Here is an 18,947-nt window from a genome sequence, read left to right as displayed (position 1 = left end):
ATCATAATAGAATCAGGGACATAGGAAAGGAATGGACTGACTATTCTTGGGGGGGGAAAGGGGTGTGGGGGATGCGGGAAGAGACTGGACAAAAATCGTGCATCTATGGATGAGGACAGTGGGTGGGGAGTGAGGGTGGAGGGTGGGGTGGGAACTGGGTGGAGGGGAGTTATGGGGGGAAAAAAGAGGAACAAATGTAATAATCTAAACAATAAAGATTTATTTATTAAAAAAATAAAATAAAATTATAGTTTTGGAGTGAAGCAGTGATAACCAACCTTAGGATAATGCTGAAGAAAACAGACAAAAAAAAAAAACACCACAGTCAAGAACTATATGGATCAAAAAAAGGCAAGACAAGAATCTAGAAATGACTCCAATACTTTACATGTAATAATAACGAAAAAAAGGTGTGCTATTGGACTAAAACCAGATAAATGACATGTTCAATAAATATTGATATTATAATATAGACCTTTGAAAGGAATTGAAATGCTTGAAATGAATTAGAATAATCACAGTTTCAATAATAAAGGATTAAGAGAAATTAGAGAATACAATTTTCTATTCTGTCATTTATTTTATTATAGCGTACTTAAAATGCCTTTTAATATTAACTTATAATCCATAACTATTTGCAATTTATTATACAGTTAGTTCCTATTCACTAACTGTGACCTTGGGAAGGAGACATAAGGGTGTGAAGGAGCCCCTCCACTTACATCACCTTGTCTGATGCCAATATCCCTTCCCCATTTTACTAGTACTCACAGTTCTAACTCTGAACTTCACAAGTCATCGCATATGGTGAATCTGCACAGGTGGCACCACTTTGGAAAGTCTTCCTTTCCCTGTCTACATGGGGAACAGTGTTATCCGTCTACTGTTCAACTCCTACCTCAGGCCATGTTCAAATTGAGACTAGGTGGGACTGACCACTTGACTGGCAGATGGGATCTGAGCTCTCCTGGACACTCTTACACAGCCTTGGTTATTGACCCACATCCTCGTGGCCACAGCTAAGCCTATGAAAAAGCCAGTGTTTGTGGAATTGAGACAACTTCATTGCATCTGTATTAGATCAAGTGTCCATCATTGAAGGGAAACACACACACAAAATACACTCTTCCTTGAACAGGAAAAATAGTTCATACAGACAATTTTACTTCCCCAGTTTACCTATTTGGTTGAAAGACAGAACAACAGGAACACTTTTCCAGGTTTAAAAGTGAGCGAAAGAGGGCACGAGGGCAGAGCACAGGAGACTTTCACAGGAGGTGGAGTGTTCGCAGAACTAGAAAATTAATCTTGCTTCTAGGAATGAAAAGTGGCTGAGTGCCTACGCTGGCTCTTCAAATGGAACTGGGGAATAGTGGGATATATACTTGGCCAATACCAGTTTAAATAATTCAAGGGATCCAACAGTTCTTGGATGTTTACATGATAAATTAAAATATAATCCCTATTTAAGGTTTGTAAAGAGAACAAGCACCAGATTAATAAAAGACCTTATGACAATATGAAGTCTACTAGCTGCATATAAAATATTAATTACATTTTGAACAAATTGATAAAATAATTCCTGAAAATGAGATTGCATTAGTAGTTTCTCACCTAAAAACTAGATGCATATATAATGCCATGTTACAAAAATAGTTAAACATTCTTGAATATAAGTAAATTAAGTTCAAAAGAATTTTTGAAATCTTTGAGCATTCCTTACTGCATTCCTTTTATTTTAGACAACAAAACAAAATATTTTACCAACAGTTGGCCAATCCTATTCATTTTAACTTCTTACATAGACTTTCACCAGCTGAGCTACAACAGCAGCTGTCCACTGGAAATAACTACAGAAATGTTTTGCCCATTGGCCCAAAATCAAACATATGTTTTCCTGTAACAACTGAAATATAACTTTTTTTTGAGATGTGTTAATTATCTAGAAGAGTTAATTACAGAGCTTTACACCTGGACTGTCAGACTGACATAAAATCCCAGCCTCTTCAGAGTGGGAATTTTCATTTATATTTCAATTTTTAGTGTTTCCAATATTTGAGATAATAATTCCTTTTGACACTTTTTAAAATTTAACATTTATTAAAGATCATGTCTAAACAAAGCTGAGGGATTAAGTAGCTCATTTTCCCCATGTCTAATCAGTGTCAGGAGCTACTTAAAAAACACCCACAGACAGCCTTCAGTTTGGATGATAATGATTTGCTTTGCACTCAGATGTGAGGCATTATGGGCTTCACAACTTACCTTGCTTTGTTTGAATAAATTTTTCAAGCATTTCAATTAATACAAATTAAAAAATTGATAATGTAGCAAGCTTTCAACATTTTGCTTTCTGTTTCCAAGTTTATATTATTTTCAGTATGTGGAGTGCTTATTTGGTTTGCTTGCAAAGGATTTCAGTTAATATTAAGGTTTCATTACTGAAATAATCAACGAAGAGGCACAGTCATCTCTCCAAATAGGTCACTTAAAATGAGTAAAAATTTGGCCAGTGTGCCTATTGTCATAGAGCTATGGATAGGGTGTGGTTCACTCAGAGAATAGAATTGATGGAGTATGATTACACGTGTCATCAGTAGGCCCCAAGATTATGATACCTACAAATAAATTCACATCCTCTCTTCCTAAAATTAAAACCACACACACACACACACACACACACACACACACACACACACACTGATGGTTCCATGTGGCCATTCAGTTTGTCTAATACATTTTTCCTTCAAAGTAGACATAGCTTCTCAGTAATCTCTGTGAAGTTGCCATATAGAAAATAAAAATAAGTAAAATGTTACCTTCTGTATAGTAATGATTCCTTCCTGTGTATCTTTGTCAACAGAAATCTTGAAAATCCCCAATCCATCACCATCCACAATTTTGTATTCCATTTCAGCATTAGCCCCTATATCTGCATCAGCAGCTTTAATCCTGGCCACAACAGAGGCTACTGGCAATGACTCGGGGACATTATATTGATAAGATCCTGCGAAAAGTCAAACAAAAATGAGCCAAACCTTCCACCAAGCTAACAGAGGGGAAATAAGTAACTAGTTGGCTATTGTGCATCATCTTTGCTTAATTTGTGTGGTTTTTTTAAAAAATAATGAAGACACTAGGCAATATGAGACTAGTTTCATTTAGTCTCAAGATATTTCAGGAGGATGATTAGATAATAATGAGTATGTGTCAGCAGAAACATGTGGCCTGAGAAGAGGCAAGAAAACAATCTCCATTCCTGTATTTCTAGTGGTAGGAACTATGCTACTTTAAATACCAAAATACATTTAAAATAATTATACAGTTAATTCATATATAATCACTGAATGTAAACAACTCGGCTATAATTAATATAATGTAAGTATTAAAAAATAAAAATAGTATAGCTTAGGCTTCATGTCGGCAAATACAAGCCTCAACAGTTCCGATTACTTAATGTTGGAATTTACATAATAACTTCTTTTACTAACAAAGTTTCAGAAAACTGGAAAAGAAAGTTTATGAAAACAGTATTAGTCTTGTTTTAGCTCATAAATCTACCAAGGATGAGAAGTAATTCTTTGGGTTGTATGCAGGACTGACGCGGGTACAATGATACCAGAGCAGAGGCAGTATCATAGGAACAGGAGGAAAGAGAAGCAAAAAAGAAAAGATAATTTGTCTTAAAAGAATTCTCTTTCAAAAATTCTCTTCAATATCCCTCAATTCAAAAAAACGAGGAATTAAAAAGTTAGGGGAACAGATGAAATGTGTGGACCAACCCTCCAAAGCTATGAAAGTCCTCAGAACAGATGCTCCTTCACTGTTTGCGCTGATCACCTACTGTTTCCCGCTTCCTCCCCCCTAATCCATCTCCTTCAGGTTGCCAAATGTGGTGCATATTCACTTTCTTACACAGGAGAAGGTTTCTCTCTGAGAGGAATATGTAAAGAAAAAATGTATCTATAGAAAACACATTTTAGGCTGAGAGCTGTTGCTGTCTGCAATTTTCTAAATTTTGTGAATAAGTTACTGATTTTTAAAGAAATGATTACAATATATGCTTATCATTTTTTGAGTGACTCTTTACACATATCCAGAATTTTCCTTAATAAAATCCAAAAATTTAAGGTTAGGATAGTAACCAAATGAGAGAGAAAAATCCCAGCAAAAACTGAAAAATCTAATGACACAACCTTGGCTTCCTTCACTTTTATAACTAGGAGAAGATCCAATGAGCTAGAAAATCTGTGCTCTATCTTATCAAATCTTGAGGACTGAAACCACAAAAATTCTAAGCATCACTTTTTACCTCTGTAGGCTTAAAGAGAAACACTTAAATTTATTCTGAGCCCAATATAATTACATTATTGTTTGTATATTTTTAATCCTATAATCCTCACCTCCCCCTTTATAAGCCATCAAGGGGGTAGGTTTAAGGATAGGTTCATTTTTTTAAAAGAAAAACTTAGGATATAAATGTTACGGTTGTTGTTTGTTTTTTTTGTTTTTGGGTTTTTTTGGCCAGGATGTATTAAAATGTTGTCTGTATAATGTAAATATTAAAAATATATAAAATGAAAATGAAATATCTAAAGAAACAGTATTTGAAAGAAAACATAGTGGCATTCATATCTGCAGAGAAAGCCTCTTTGCTTGCCATTATTCGCTCCTAAGGTCTTTGTGTAAGGGAGCTTAGTTCCCCATTTCTATCAAACAAGCATTTTAGAGACATTGTAGTCTGTAAAATATCCTTACATCCTTGAACATTCTAAAGAAGCACCATATACACTTAACAAAAGAGGGGGGGAAAGGAAACTGAAAGAGAGCAAGATAAAATGCTTTTTTATAATCAGAACATCTCTACGTACAGAATTTTTTTAATCTTTTTTTTTGTTGTTGTTAAGTCAAAAGCCATTTTGCTCAAAGAAACAAAATTGAGGGCCTGTAGTTTTCTGGTTCTTTAGACTGATTTCTTTTTGGAACACCGAGTGTTCGCCCAAGAAAGATGTGGTAGAACTAGAAAAGATTGTTCAATGTGCGTGAAGTGGTTAAAAAAAGGAGGGGAATAAGAAATGGAAGAGCTCAGAAATCTCCTACTTTGTCTTTCTAATAATATAAAGCATTATTTTATATTACTCATTGCAGCGATCATGTAAATTACAGAATGTTTAAAAATGTTTTAGAATAAAATGGTTAATACACCCGGCCAGCATGGCTCAGTGGTTGAGTGTCTGACCAGGAAGTCATGGTTCAATCCCAAGTCAGGGTACACACCCAGACTGCAGGCTGGATCCTCAGTGGGGGGTGGATAGGAGGCAGCGATCAATGATTCTCTCTCAGCACTGATTCTCTCTCATCACTGATGTTTCTCTATCTTTTTCCCTCTCCCTTCCTCTCTGAAATCAATAAAAATGTATTTATTTTTTTAAAGGTTAATATGTAAACAAAGAAAATAAAGTATACTATTCAGATAATGTGAATGAAGAAGAACCATGTATTTTAGAGAGAATAGAGATATATGATTGCTTTTATTTTCAATATCCTCCTTAGTCTATATTTTTTAATTAAAATCATGCCCCTGATAAAACAAAATTGTGGAAGAGTATAGTAATAGCAAACTATTTGTTTGAGAAGAATTTGAAAAAAATATTTATAAAGACATTTTTTATAGATGGGCAAGGAAAGTGCGCACACCTGGCGCCATTTAACAAAATAGCTTGCTTACTTCGAGGAAAGCGAGGTGGGTTATCGTTGACATCAGTGAGGGTCACGGTGACGGATGTGGTTCCTGAGAGTCCTCCGTTTTGACCAACCATATCCTTTGCCTGAATAACAAGCAAATACTGGTCTTTAGCCTCTCTATCCATGTTTGGAAGGGCGGTCTTGATGACTCCTGTAAAATTTCAAATCCCAGTAAAAGGCATCACGATTCACTGAATTCATATGAGTGAAGAACACTGACATAGGTCATAAGACCCTTTTGAGATGTTGCCTTTGTTGTTTTATTTATTTGTTAATCATTTTAATGCATATTAAAGACCAAAGGGATATGATAGTTACATACAATATTACAAAACTGAGAAAATGCTGTAATGTGGATGAGTAGGGCTTTTCAATATTGGACAGAGAGGATTATCTTCAAGTTTTTAGAAATGTGGTTCAGGAAATATCAAGTTATAAAGAAACAAAATTAAATCCGTATCTAGAATAATGGGCAGTCGCCTATACAAGTATATGACAATAAACCCATCCTTTTGTTATCTTTCACACTCTCCAATAACTTAATTCCAGGTGATGTGAAATCACCATGACACCTTCAACTATGATCTCTACTATCCATTTTTCATAAAAATAATGGAAACATTCTACAAAGAAAACACTGAGAGCTGTTCATGTTTAATAAACGAAACACCATTTCAAACTGTGGCTTTGATGCTGGGTGATATTATATCTATAGGTCTGAGGAAAATTACCAAAAATAAGATGACTATGCTAATGGCATCAACAGCACTAAAAATATTGGCATGTTTTGTTGTTATTTCTAATCAGTTGCATTTAGTATTGATATCCCTCAATAATTTAGATAGATGATGAATTGATTTCAGAATTTCATGTTACTTGATTGGGAAATTTGACTCAATAATCATTATTGTAGTGAATACGTTACTTTATATTAATAACTATATGATTTAATTATTATGTAAGCATATTAGGCAGTAATATCTGATTATGAGGTAGAATTTAGTTTAACTATGTTATATGTAAATATATAAAATGGCATATATACCTAATATACTTAATATATGTACATCTAGTTAATATTAATGAAAATGTATTTATTTAATGTTGGTGTATAGAAACCTTGAAACTAGCAATATGAGATCTTTATTAATTAGATATAAGGAATCCAGAATCCTACTTAATCATTTCTTGCACTTTCATTTTCTCCAACAAAGACAATGTCTGACCTATGCACCTAGGACACTTTTGTTTATTGACTTACTTTGAAAAAAACTGTCTAATATATTTTATTAAAACATATTAAATATTCTAACTTTTAGGAACAAGTCAGAATTTAAATCCTCTCTGACTCCTCAGGCAGAGGAAGTCTTGTGTCATGGACTTTTCATGAGAGAAACTGGGTTTTATGATAGAGGATGGGTCTTTAGGAAGAAAACAATTATATACAAATTTGTATAAATATCCTTTTTCCCTCATGTTCAGCATAAAAATGGTTTCATATCCTCCAAATTTTTGTATTTAATTTTAAATTGTTTAAAGGCTGTTTCTTCAGTGGTCTGCATGTCTTACATTTTAGCTCTAAGTATCACTTATAAGCCTAGGTCCGTGGTCGGCAAACTGCAGCTTTCGAGCCACATGCGGCTCTTTGGCCCCTTGAGTGTGGCTCTTCCTAAGCCTTAGGAGTACCCTAATTAAATTAGTAACAATGTACCTACCTATATAGTTTAAGTTTAAAAAAATTTGGCTCTCAAAAGAAATTTCAATCATTGTACTGTTGATATTTGGCTCTGTTGACTAATGAGTTTGCCGACCACTGGCCTAAGTAATACTATACTAGTCCGGCCCTATACTTCACAATATTCTATAGTTCAACAACTGTTCTTGGGATGGGAAACAGATGAGAAAAGCGTTTCAATATTTAAGAATGACTTAAGCAATGAATTATGGGTTCCTAAGATTCCAAGTGAGATAACAGTCAAACTATCTTAAGTAACCACATTTTTGCTTAGATCTGAGCACTAGCTGCCAAATACAAACACACAGACACACACACCAACAATAACATCTATATGTTAAGCATTTAAATTATACTTTAATTAGGCCAGTTTTTGTTATTGTTGTTGTTTTTAGCGATCACTTATTCTAATGTACTGTGTTGGACACTGTTGCACAATTATTGTGATAGAGAGAGGTCCACAGCATCTCAACATGTCAGCAAAGGAAACGCTATAGCCTCAATCCCTCAGAGACTGACTTAGAGACATTTATTTTTAAAGAAAATATAGAATTATTAGGAGAGAAGGCCAGTAGTCAAAGTCACTTATTTTTCACACCTCTAATTGTCTCTTTATAAGCAATCCTATAAATAACACTTTCCCAAAGCAAAAATCATGACATAAGTTTGCAAAGTAATGCAGATGGCAAAGGTAATTTCTCAATACCTCAAATATTAAACATATTTTTGACAAGAATAAAATAATTGGGAGAGAATTGAATTTAAATAGGGACACTCAAAAAATGATAGATTTATAGTTCTATGACTTTTGCTAGTTCTTCGCTTTTATGTGTAAACTGTCGACATTTGGAAAAGAAGTCTTAGATGCTGGATTTGACTTGCGTTTTGCTATGTATTTTATAGACACACATGCACACAGCAAGTCCTTAACACTATAGCTCTGAAGTGGTAAGGCCAATCCTGCTAGTATGATCCCTACAGTTCTGTGAGGGTTTATGCAAGACAATACTATTTAATTTCAATAATCAATACTTTTCAGCTACTCTAATAAGAAGAATATGTCCTGCAGTTCTCTAGAAAAGAGACTGGATCAGATTTGGGGCTTTCTGAATAATTTTTCACCTGACCCAGTAACCCAGAACTTTTCATGTATTTATAATCCATGTTCACACACAAAAAAAGTACTGTGCATATGAAACATACATTTATCACTGTTACTGTTCAGCAACAGCACGGTGTTTGGTCGGAAATAAAATTTTAGATGATTCTCTGATGTTCTACCAGTCATGGGGTTTGTTTTTGCGTGTTCTGTTACCATGAAATCTTCTGAAGAATTTATGCATGTACCACCCCAGGGTAGAGAATCAAATAATGTTGGCGCCTGCAATCTGCTCAGTCATGCTTTGGATTAGTCTCAGGAGTCTGTACTATCACATGACCCAGGAAATATGTGGCTGAAGATATTCATGCTGTCCAGGTGCAATATACATTAGGCATGCAAGGTGAATCTCCTCCTAATAATTTATATTTATTTCTAAATTTTCTGTCTGTGCCTTATATTATTGGGTCTGTCTACCTTTTGGTGAAGCATATAATAGAACCATAAGTAGATAGAGAAGAGCCAATAGTAAAGATGAAAGCTTCTGGAACATCAAAGAATTCCAGAGCTGGCATCAAATAAAGAGACTGAGGAAGAGACTTGTGTAAGCTGTGACGGGAGGTTGGCAGCCCTGACACACGAGGCACCTCCACACCACGAGCCATGCCACAGAATGGATCACGTGTAAGGGCAGTGGGAGGGGTTTCTGTTATGGCTATATTACTTACATAAAATTATGAGGTAACAAATATACATGTAATTACAAGGTGGGGCAAAAGTAGGTTTTCAGCAGTGAGTACACCAAATACAGAGCATTCTTGTATTATCACTTACTAATTACTGTATTATTTTCCGTATGAACAACTGTAAACTACTTTTGCCCCACCCAGCATAACACAGGTACCAAGTAGTCACACCTCTATGTCTACAAAAGAACTGTGACATGACAAGTGATATTTAATACTCAATCCACTGTCCAGGACCAGCTCCGTGGTCTTGTGACCTGTGCAGTCACACTGGTCCCAGGCTGGGTTTCTTGCTCTGCTGATGACATCCTGAAATCCTACCAATTTTAGAACAAGACACCTGCACTTTTATTTTGGACTGCATACTAAGTAGCCAATCCTGCCATATGTGAAAGAGACCAAAACGGGGGTCCGTTTGCTTGCAGGTTTACAGAATAGGTGAACACTCTGAAATAACCTCAGTCTCTCAGTAAATTGGGGGACACTGTGAAGACAGGTGACAGGAATCTCTTAGTTTACTATCTTATTTCCAGTGTGTTCTATTTGCTTGTTGCAGTCAATTGTCAACATTGGTTTTTGCAGGTACTCTCATTCCTGTTTTATGAATGGAGAAATTAATGTAGGAAGTACAGTTCCCTTTGGTCATTGGGCCTGTAAGTGGTGCTACAAAGAACCATGAGCTAGAGGTTTCAGCAATGCTCAGTTATTGATATGTGATCCATAAATAGTAATAGTGATTAATAGTGATTATTAATATGATCCTTGTTAATAAATTTATTTTTTTTCTTTTTAAAAAATAAATTGGAAGTTAAAAAACTTAGAAATATACCTAATATTGATTTCCTGGTCCTTTTTAAAAATTTTTTTTTACATAATCTTGAGTTAGCATATATTCAGCATGGTTTTTTTTTCTGTCAGAATTGTTACTTTCTTCTCAAAGACACTTAAATTTAGAAATTTAGAAATAATGTTATTTCTCACAGAGAATAATACCAATACCAAGTAAGGAAACCTACCTTAAATTAATTTACATGTCTTCATGCTCTTAAGTACTAAAAATTGTCCATTTTTGTCAGAAAAATACATTTGGGGGGTAAAAAGTGCATTCTCCATCTTATGAATTAGCAAAGAGGGTAAAAATTCCCAGAAGAGCTCTGCACTAATAACTTCAGATGAGAAGTCCCAGTGATTAGAGCCCTAAAAACTCTAAACAAAATAAAGTCAAACTCTCTTCATCTCTGGTCATACAAAAGCCCTTAGATTCTGAAATTAAACTTAAGTTTGAAGTACTAATAATATGATCCCATGCAATAGATTACTGCCCAGTTAATCAACCAGGGAAACCTTACCTACACAGGGCTTATGAAAAACCTGTTAGCTTACAACAGAGTTAAAATCAAAAGCCTACCATTAAGAGAAGCAAAATATTTAACCCCTGGAATTAGTACATGCTATTTTTAGAGCGCTTATATAATACAAGAGTATATAATTTGTTAGCAAAATGTCAGAAACTTGTCAATGTCTTTCCAGGCTATAAAGAGTAGATAGAGAAGAGAATGGGTGGGTGTTTGAATTTAAGTTCTCAGGTCTATCCTGAAATCAACCACAAATATGCTTTCTACATTCACAGGCTTCATATCACGAATAGAATACTTTCAATTGCTTCTCCTTTAGTACTTGCTTAATCACAACTATTTCTCCTCTACTAGACTTTGCAAGTGGCATTAAAACTCCACCACTAAATATACAATGCAGTCTCTGAAAATTCTAATGAATGACAGGCTAGGATTAAATTCACATCTCTGTTCATGCATGATTACAACTGCCATTCTCAAAAGACATTTAAAATTTTTATCCCCCGCAGTGATTTGAGAATGAATTAAAATTGTCATTTTCTTTTAAATATGGAAAACAGGATAAGTGGAATTAAAAATTCATTTAGAATCATAGGTACTATCAAATATTCATAATCATAAGCATGGCTATTTGAAGAATTCTCTGTGATAAAGGCAAAATTCTTAAAACATAAGGAACTTTTGGATTTTCACAGCGATGAAGAGAATCCGTGGCATACACCAACCATCTTCACACCCACCCACTCTTCCCTCCACACTGAGCCAGAAAAGAAGAATTGATAAAATATTATTTTGTAACTGATAGAGTGCTCCAGATTATACTCTTACTTCATGTAAACTGTATCAGCTTAAAAGCAAAACACAGTATTTAGCCAAACAGCCACATATTCTATCTAGGCAATCCTGTAACTCATATTTTTTTTGGCTCTTAATATTAAAAATTAGTCATTTAAGTTAGTCTTTGATTTAGCAGAATTCATCCAATGTGTGATGTTTAAACTAATTTCCCTAAGAAATATCTGGCCTCTGAAGGATAAACTGAACCTACCACTGATTTGGCTGCATAGCAGGCAGATTTCTTCTTGAGAATTAAATTTCACTGTGTATAATTCCTCTGAATTAATTAAAGAATGGAGCCCAACCTGCATGGCTCAATGGTTGAGCGACGGTTCAATTCCCGGTCAGGCCTCATGCCTGGGTTGCAAGCTCGATCCCTAGTGTGGGACATGCAGGAGGCAGCCGATTGATGATTCTCTCTCATCAGTGATGCTTCTGTCTCTCCCTCCCTCTCCCTTCCTCTCTAAAACCAATAGAAAATGTATTTTTTTAAAAGAATAGAAACAAAAAATAAAATTATAGGTAAATAATAAAAATTTTCTTATACAGTCAGGAGATAGTAGTGGAAATAGTTTTAATATAAAATATCTTATAATTAGGAATACTGACAAATATTTTTAAATGTTCTTAATAGGTGCTATTGACTTTATAAATAATATGCTAGTTATTACCATAATATGCACATTGAAAAAAGCACCATAAAATGGTATCAGTGCCAACTATATGGCGTAAAAATCATTAATATTGATTCTATGCCAAGGTAGACATGCTGACTTTCTGAGGAGTGTTGCATTTCAAGTTTTACCTGTCTTGGGTTCCACCGAGAAATAGGGCTGTCCTTGCAGAATACTGTAGACCACGCGGGCGCTGTTGCCATACGTAGGATCATCAGCATCGGTTGCTGTCACTTGTACCACTGAGGTCCCTACATGCCAACCCAAAAACCAATGAATTAAAAACTTCCGATGCCACAAAACGTAAACACTCACAAAAGTCTGATGATTCTGCACTAGATTTGTTTTTAATTTTGCATTTTTCTTGTTTCAAGGCACATTAAAATTTGATAGAAGTATGATAAATACTCATTAAGCCCTCAGAAATATTTAAGAGGCATGAAAATAGGTTGGCAAAAATATAAGATTGATGATGCCTATTAGACTGGGATATACTCAGAATTGGATGGGACTCAAATTTTTGGCATCTCATCCATCAGGGCCAGGTAACAAGTTTTTAGCAGCAGCAATCTCTCTAAGTCTCAATCACTGTCCAGGAGGCAGCCTGACAAGCAAGAGCATCTGAACACCGAAATCATGAAGGGGATCTCACCGCTGCAGCTGAGCAAGCCCAGACAGAAACAGAAACTCCATTAACTGAATAAAGAATATTGGATTATCTCACTATCATTTTAATCTCCAGGTCCAATGAAATATGCCAGTCAGGGAAAGACAAATACCATGTGATCTCCCTCACATGTGGAATCTAATGAACAAAATAAACCAACAAACTAAATAGAAACAGAAGCATGGATGGGCACATGGAACAGAAGTGCAGCTGTCAGAGAGGAGGGAGGCTGGGGACTGGATGAAAGAAGGTGAAAGAATTAAGCAGAAAAAAAACCACATATATATTCTATAACACACAGAAACAGACAACAGTGTGGTGATAGCCAGAGGGTAAGGGGGGTTGGTTAGGAGGAGGTGGACAAAGGCGGGGAGAATGAGGATGGAAACAGACTTTGCTTTGGGCGATATAGTATTCAGTGTGCAGATGATGTTTTGCTGAGTTGTACACTTGAAACCTGTATGGTTCTATGTCACTCCAATAAATTCCACTATAAAAGAATATTGGATTAATATTTAACCGGGTATTAGTTGGCTCTTCTATCTCTTTAGTAATAGTTTTATTTATTTTTTTATTTGTTTCTACTAATTGATTTAAAGCAAAAGCATGAAATGAAAATTTCAACCAAACTCCCAGAGGAAAAACATGACAATTTTAATAACTGTTTTATTAGTTGTTTTTCTACAATTCATAAGACATGTCATGTTGCTTCTTCATTTTATCACATATCTACCTATTCCCTAGAGAAAGCATTTAGTGTGCTCTGTTCTTTTTATTTCCATTTGGGATGTAATCTTAAAAACATTAGATATGTTTTCTTAGTTTCTATATTAAGCACTTGTTATTTTATCAATTATGCTCTATCTGATGGGGATGGAACAGATCATCTTTTTAATGTGTTTTTCTAAGGTTCAAGTTTGGCTCTAATAATTTCTTGAAAATATGGCATTTTTCATCTAAAATTTATTTTAGATGTATTCATACATAGATCCCCCTTTCTAAATGCCTTAAATAAGTCATTAATGTCCATTTTGTAATAAATCTATTCTTTTCTTCACACTATGATTGCCTTTAGCAATTCCATTTTCTTTAAAATTAGGTTGAAATTATGAAGTAAAATAGATGGTGCTGTCCATGCTGATGATTTGTTTTGCTTGCTTGCTTTTTTCTTTTATGATCTTGGGTGATTGTGCCCTGTGAATGCCTCCTAAGACCAAATAGTAAAAAATGTATATTTGAGAACCATTTTAAGAATTAAATTTTATTTTAAAATGTTAGACTCATTGACATTGATGTTATCTATTTTCTCTATAATGCACCATCTTACAGAACTATTCATTCTGATGATATTAGTATTGATTTTCTTCTTCATTAGAAAAGAAAACAACCTTAAACAAACAAAATGATGAAAATTATACTTCAGAAAATTTGGTTGTGTACTATATATATTCTTCTAAAGTGTTTATTACTGTATACACAGACATATTCTCAAATAACTTTAAAGTTCCCATGCTTTTTTTATGCTCTTCTGGCAATGAATAAATAATCCTAAGGGCTAGCAAGTATTTTAAATCTTACAATTAGTCAGCATATAATGAAAAAAAAAATAGCCCTCAATATTAAACACTGAAAACTTGTGTTATATATATATACCATACTGCTTAGTAGTTATCATAGCTACTTAGTTAGAATAAAATACTTTGATAAACTATGACTAGAAATCCATATAACCTATTTTACATAGAACTTCATTATTCTTATTTCAAATGTTGATATTAACCCAGTGATCACAATTAGTGTCAATTAAATCCTGAAGGCATTAGAAACTCATTTCCTAAGAAGTTCTGAACTTGTTGGAATCAATCAAAAAAACTAAAATAACTTAAGGTGTGCAAAAAATCATGCTGTCTGGCACCAGAGGGGCACCACTGAAACCAAAGCCACAGGGCATCCGTTAGCCTCTGAAACAAAGTTCCCCTTCTGTTCCAGGCGGGAGAGGAAAACCTTAGCAAGCCAATGAAGAGCACCCACCACGCCCACGGGAATGATGGGGTTGAACTGAATTGCTCTAACACTCCTCGAAATTCCTGTTTTGCTAAACATTACTATCCTGAGGGGGATACGGTGCCTTCTTTTTCTCTAAAACCTCCAAAATCTTGTTGCTGCTGTCGTCACTGTTGTTTTTGTTATTGTGGTGAAACAACAACAGCATGAAGCACTCTGAAGAGGCAAGCTCTACAGGGAAAGTGTGGAAAAGCTTTTTCGGTCAAAACAATCTGTACACGGAAGCTACTGGAGTGATAATACCACCACTGTGGTTCGGATTTTTCCTGCCCACAAGCATCGATTCCTCTGGCTCATCCTCAATCTGGATTTCTTTGGAATCAAGAGCCATGTGCCCCAAATAAATTTCCCTCTCCCATCCGATAAGAACAGAAATCCCGGGTCACTGAATTCTGATTTCTCCTAAAGGGCACACACAATACACAATCTTTGAAATTGCACTTCCCAGCATAGTAAATGCGTTTACTGAATCCTGGATGAATGGAATGACCTTTATTGAAAGTAAAATCACACAGGGTAAAATTTTCCTGTGTTAAAATACAAGTTCAATTATTATTTTAAATAAGCATCCTCCTTTGATAATAAAAATGACAGGAAATAAACATATAAAGCTACTATCTCCATTCCAACCCCATAATGTTTTATTGTTTTGTAAGGTCATCCATATTTAAACTAAATATTGGCTGAAACTATTCCAAAGGTACCTGAATACATTGAATTTAAAACAGAGTGTAATATTATTTGATAGAAAGTATATACTGGAGGTACTTTACTTTCTATTTTTGCAGAAATGGGGCAATGTCAAAGGATCTGGGAACAAAACAACCTTCATCATTCTGTTATATATCTCAAACTGAGGCTCACTTTCCCATGATTATAAATTCAATATAAAATTCCATGCACTTAAGTTTCTGGAGAAATTAGAAAAAGATTACTGGTGGCATGTGGATGGAGCTTTGTCATTCGAGAATACTCTACAGAAGAGACCACCAGATCTAAATGACAGTCTGACTAGCCTGTCAACTGACAGCCTACCTAATGCTGTGACCACAGAGAGATGCTTACAACAGTTCATTATCCTACTATCAGGAGAGAGAAAAATAAAAGATCGTCCCACTGCTGTGTCTGCAAAGATTTTCCTTTTTAACTTCTTAAGCATTATTTTAATTATTACTTTTAAATTGAAAGTGAATGTAAAAATTAAGCAATTTCCTGAGAATACTGAGGTAGCTGTGTAAAAGGAAAAACCTGCTCATTTGTCATGAAATAAACTAACATGTGGAATAATAAGTATTCAGGTCCTGGTTACTAACACGTCCCCAACACTCCCCTCACCCTAATTGTTATGTTAGGCAAACGTGATTTTTTTCCCAGGACATATGATGATTTAATTTTAAAGCCAAAGCCCCTAAAATCAGACACTGCACAACAAGTGCATTGTTTACTCACCCACAGGAGACATTTCGGGAATCCCGGCGGTGTACGGGCCATCCAAGAATTTGGGCTCATTGTCATTGATGTCCTGAATCTTGATGACGAACTCAGACTCAGGCTCCACGGGCTTGTTGGTGAGCCTGTCCAGCGCTTGGGCTCGGAGCGTGTAGTAGGCCTGCTCCTCGCGATCCAGCCTCTTGGTGGCGTGAATATCCCCCGTGTTCTCATCAATAATGAAAATGGAACTCGCCCCTTCTCCTGACAAGATGTATTTGATGGAACCATCTCCTTTATCAACATCAGAGTGAAGCTGGTGAAAAATTCATGCGAGATGAGATTAACTTACAAGGGAGTCAGCAATATGGAGATATGTAAAAATAATTCTTATGTTGGGCAGCCTCACACACCATTTTTTTGTTCTTGGAAAGGTTAGCCGGCGCTCACTGTGCACAGAGGACAGGCTATTAGAGCATGTCCCCTTGCACTCGTGAGCAAGACAATTTCATTTCTTCCTGTAAACATTCTCATCTCCAAAGGTATTTTATGCCTCTACCAAAGTTAGGAACTTGTGGTGTGTTTGTTGTTGTTGTTGTTTTAAGTATATTTTTATTGATTTCAGAGAGAGGAAGGGACAGGGAGAGATTGAAATATCAATGATGAGAGAGAATCATTGATTGGCTCCCTCTTGCACGTCCTGTACTAGGGATCGAGCCTGCAACCCAGGCATGTGCCCTTGACCAGAATCAAACCTGGGACCCTTTAGTCTGCAGGTCAACACTCTATCCATTGAGCCAAACCAGAGAGGGACAGAACTTGTGGTGTTGTGTGTTTTTGTTTTTTTTTAATGGGTCTGTCCTTACCTGATTTCCTAGTAGACATCTCCTCCGAACTGAGCAGATATCCAGTAAACACGTATAATGGGTTGATTTGGTATTGTTCCAAGCAAAGGGACTTGCTATAGAACATTTATAAATCTCGATCTAATAGAGTATGTATTATACTTATAAATACCAGCATTCTTTGAGGCTGCCCCTTCCTCTCACTCCACTCTCTTTTTCATGACTATCAAATATGGATCTATGTCCATCACTAAATCAGCCCCCAGATCCTTTTCTATACTTCAAAATTTGAAGCTGAAAGTAAAAGCACTGCTCTCAGAAGTAGGAATTTTAAATTAATACGTGCCTGAGACTTCAACTAAGCCCTTTCTCCAAATACCAAGAACTGCAATCCGATTTGCATGATTAACCCTGCATCAAGGAGCATGGGTAGTGCGGCCGATTTGCATTTTCTATCTGGGACTGTCTCTTCTGCATGTCAGAACATTATGTTGAACAGAGGAACCCTAGGAAACTCAGAAACAATTACACATTTTTTCTGAACTTTAACACCTGAGAAATCCAGGACTCACCCTGCCATTTCAACAATCATTCATTCTCTAGAATGGCCATCATTCTGGACTTGGATAAATATGAATGCAAAAACCCGATTTACCAAGTAACATAGCTTTCCCCTGTCCTACAGAACTGTGTCTGCATTCTTTAAAAGACAAGGTGCTAAAAATATAAAATATGGCAAACTGCTTCGGAAGGTGCGTGCAGGGCATATGTTCCTTCTGTGGGGGCGGTTGGGGAGAGCGCTGGCTTGCACCCCGGATTTCTGTTAAGTGATCCCTCCACTGTGCCAGAACAGCTGTGTTTATACTCTGCTTCAGAATATTCAAATACCTGATTTATGCCTTAGTTTCTGTAGGTTTTAGTCAGGACTAAAAAAGTACGAAAAGTGAATTTCTGGCACCAGTTACAATTTAGATTTGTTCAACGTGGAAGCATCAGGTGGATCGCTGTTCTGCATGTTTACCCAGCCTGTGGGGAAGTTGTAGTCCTGAAATACAGTGAATTACTTCACTTCCTTCCGTCATTCTCAGGGTTACTACTCCATATGTATGTCCCTCTAATTTAAGATGAAGAAAGTTGAGAAATAGTATAGTTTGTGTGCTCCATGTGCACTAATGTTCTCTGTGCAATAACTCATTCTGTGTTCACATTATGACTCTATCATCCCTACTAACAGATTAGAAAACTGGGGTAGACAGAGGCTAAGGATTTTGCCCGAGGTCCTGCAGCCACTCTCTGTGGCTGCACCAGGATTATAAATCCCTGCAAGCTGGTGGAAGCCCATCGCCACCTCCGCCTGTGGGACCCTCCCACTGAGAGACTGGCACATGCCATCTGCCCCCACCTGATAGCTCCCCAAATTTTAAAAAAATCTCAGTGCTTCAGGTGGTTTCCATCCACATGCTTTATGACTTACCAGAAGGCTCCTTTCTTGGCATTACATAACAGCACTAACCTCTACACCAGTGATGGCAAACCTTTTGAGCTCGGCGTGTCAGCATTTTGAAAACCCTAACTTAACTCTGGTGCCGTGTCACATATAGAATTTTTTTGATATTTGCAAGCATAGTAAAGCAAAGACTTATATTTTTTATATTTATTTTATATATTTTAATGCCATTTAACAAAGAAAAAAATCAACAAAAAAATGAGTTTGCGTGTCACCTCTGACACGCGTGTCATAGGTTCGCCATC

The 18,947-nt window shown here is 35.9% G+C and overlaps 1 protein-coding gene across 3 annotated transcripts in view; it reads right to left on the bottom strand.

Moving 5' to 3' along the window:
- CDH7 (cadherin 7) overlaps positions 1-18,947 on the bottom strand; it is a 121,128-nt gene that overhangs the window by 51,584 nt on the left and 50,597 nt on the right. For 2 of the 3 annotated variants that reach the window (XM_006756811.2, XM_006756810.2), the window contains 4 exons: positions 16,372-16,666; positions 12,323-12,442; positions 5,729-5,896; positions 2,820-3,007 (listed from right to left, as the gene is read on the bottom strand). In XM_006756811.2, coding sequence (XP_006756874.1) covers positions 2,820-3,007; positions 5,729-5,896; positions 12,323-12,442; positions 16,372-16,666 — 771 coding nt within the window. The remainder of the gene's footprint in view (positions 1-2,819; positions 3,008-5,728; positions 5,897-12,322; positions 12,443-16,371; positions 16,667-18,947) is intronic. The other variant, XM_006756813.2, reaches the window with a different exon arrangement.

This window comes from Myotis davidii, unplaced genomic scaffold, assembly GCF_000327345.1.
Source record: "Myotis davidii unplaced genomic scaffold, ASM32734v1 scaffold11, whole genome shotgun sequence".
In the NCBI taxonomy this organism is placed as follows: Eukaryota; Metazoa; Chordata; class Mammalia; order Chiroptera; family Vespertilionidae; genus Myotis; species Myotis davidii.
The sequence above is the reverse complement of the archived record's forward strand: the minus strand, read 5'-3'. Positions and strand labels throughout refer to the sequence as shown.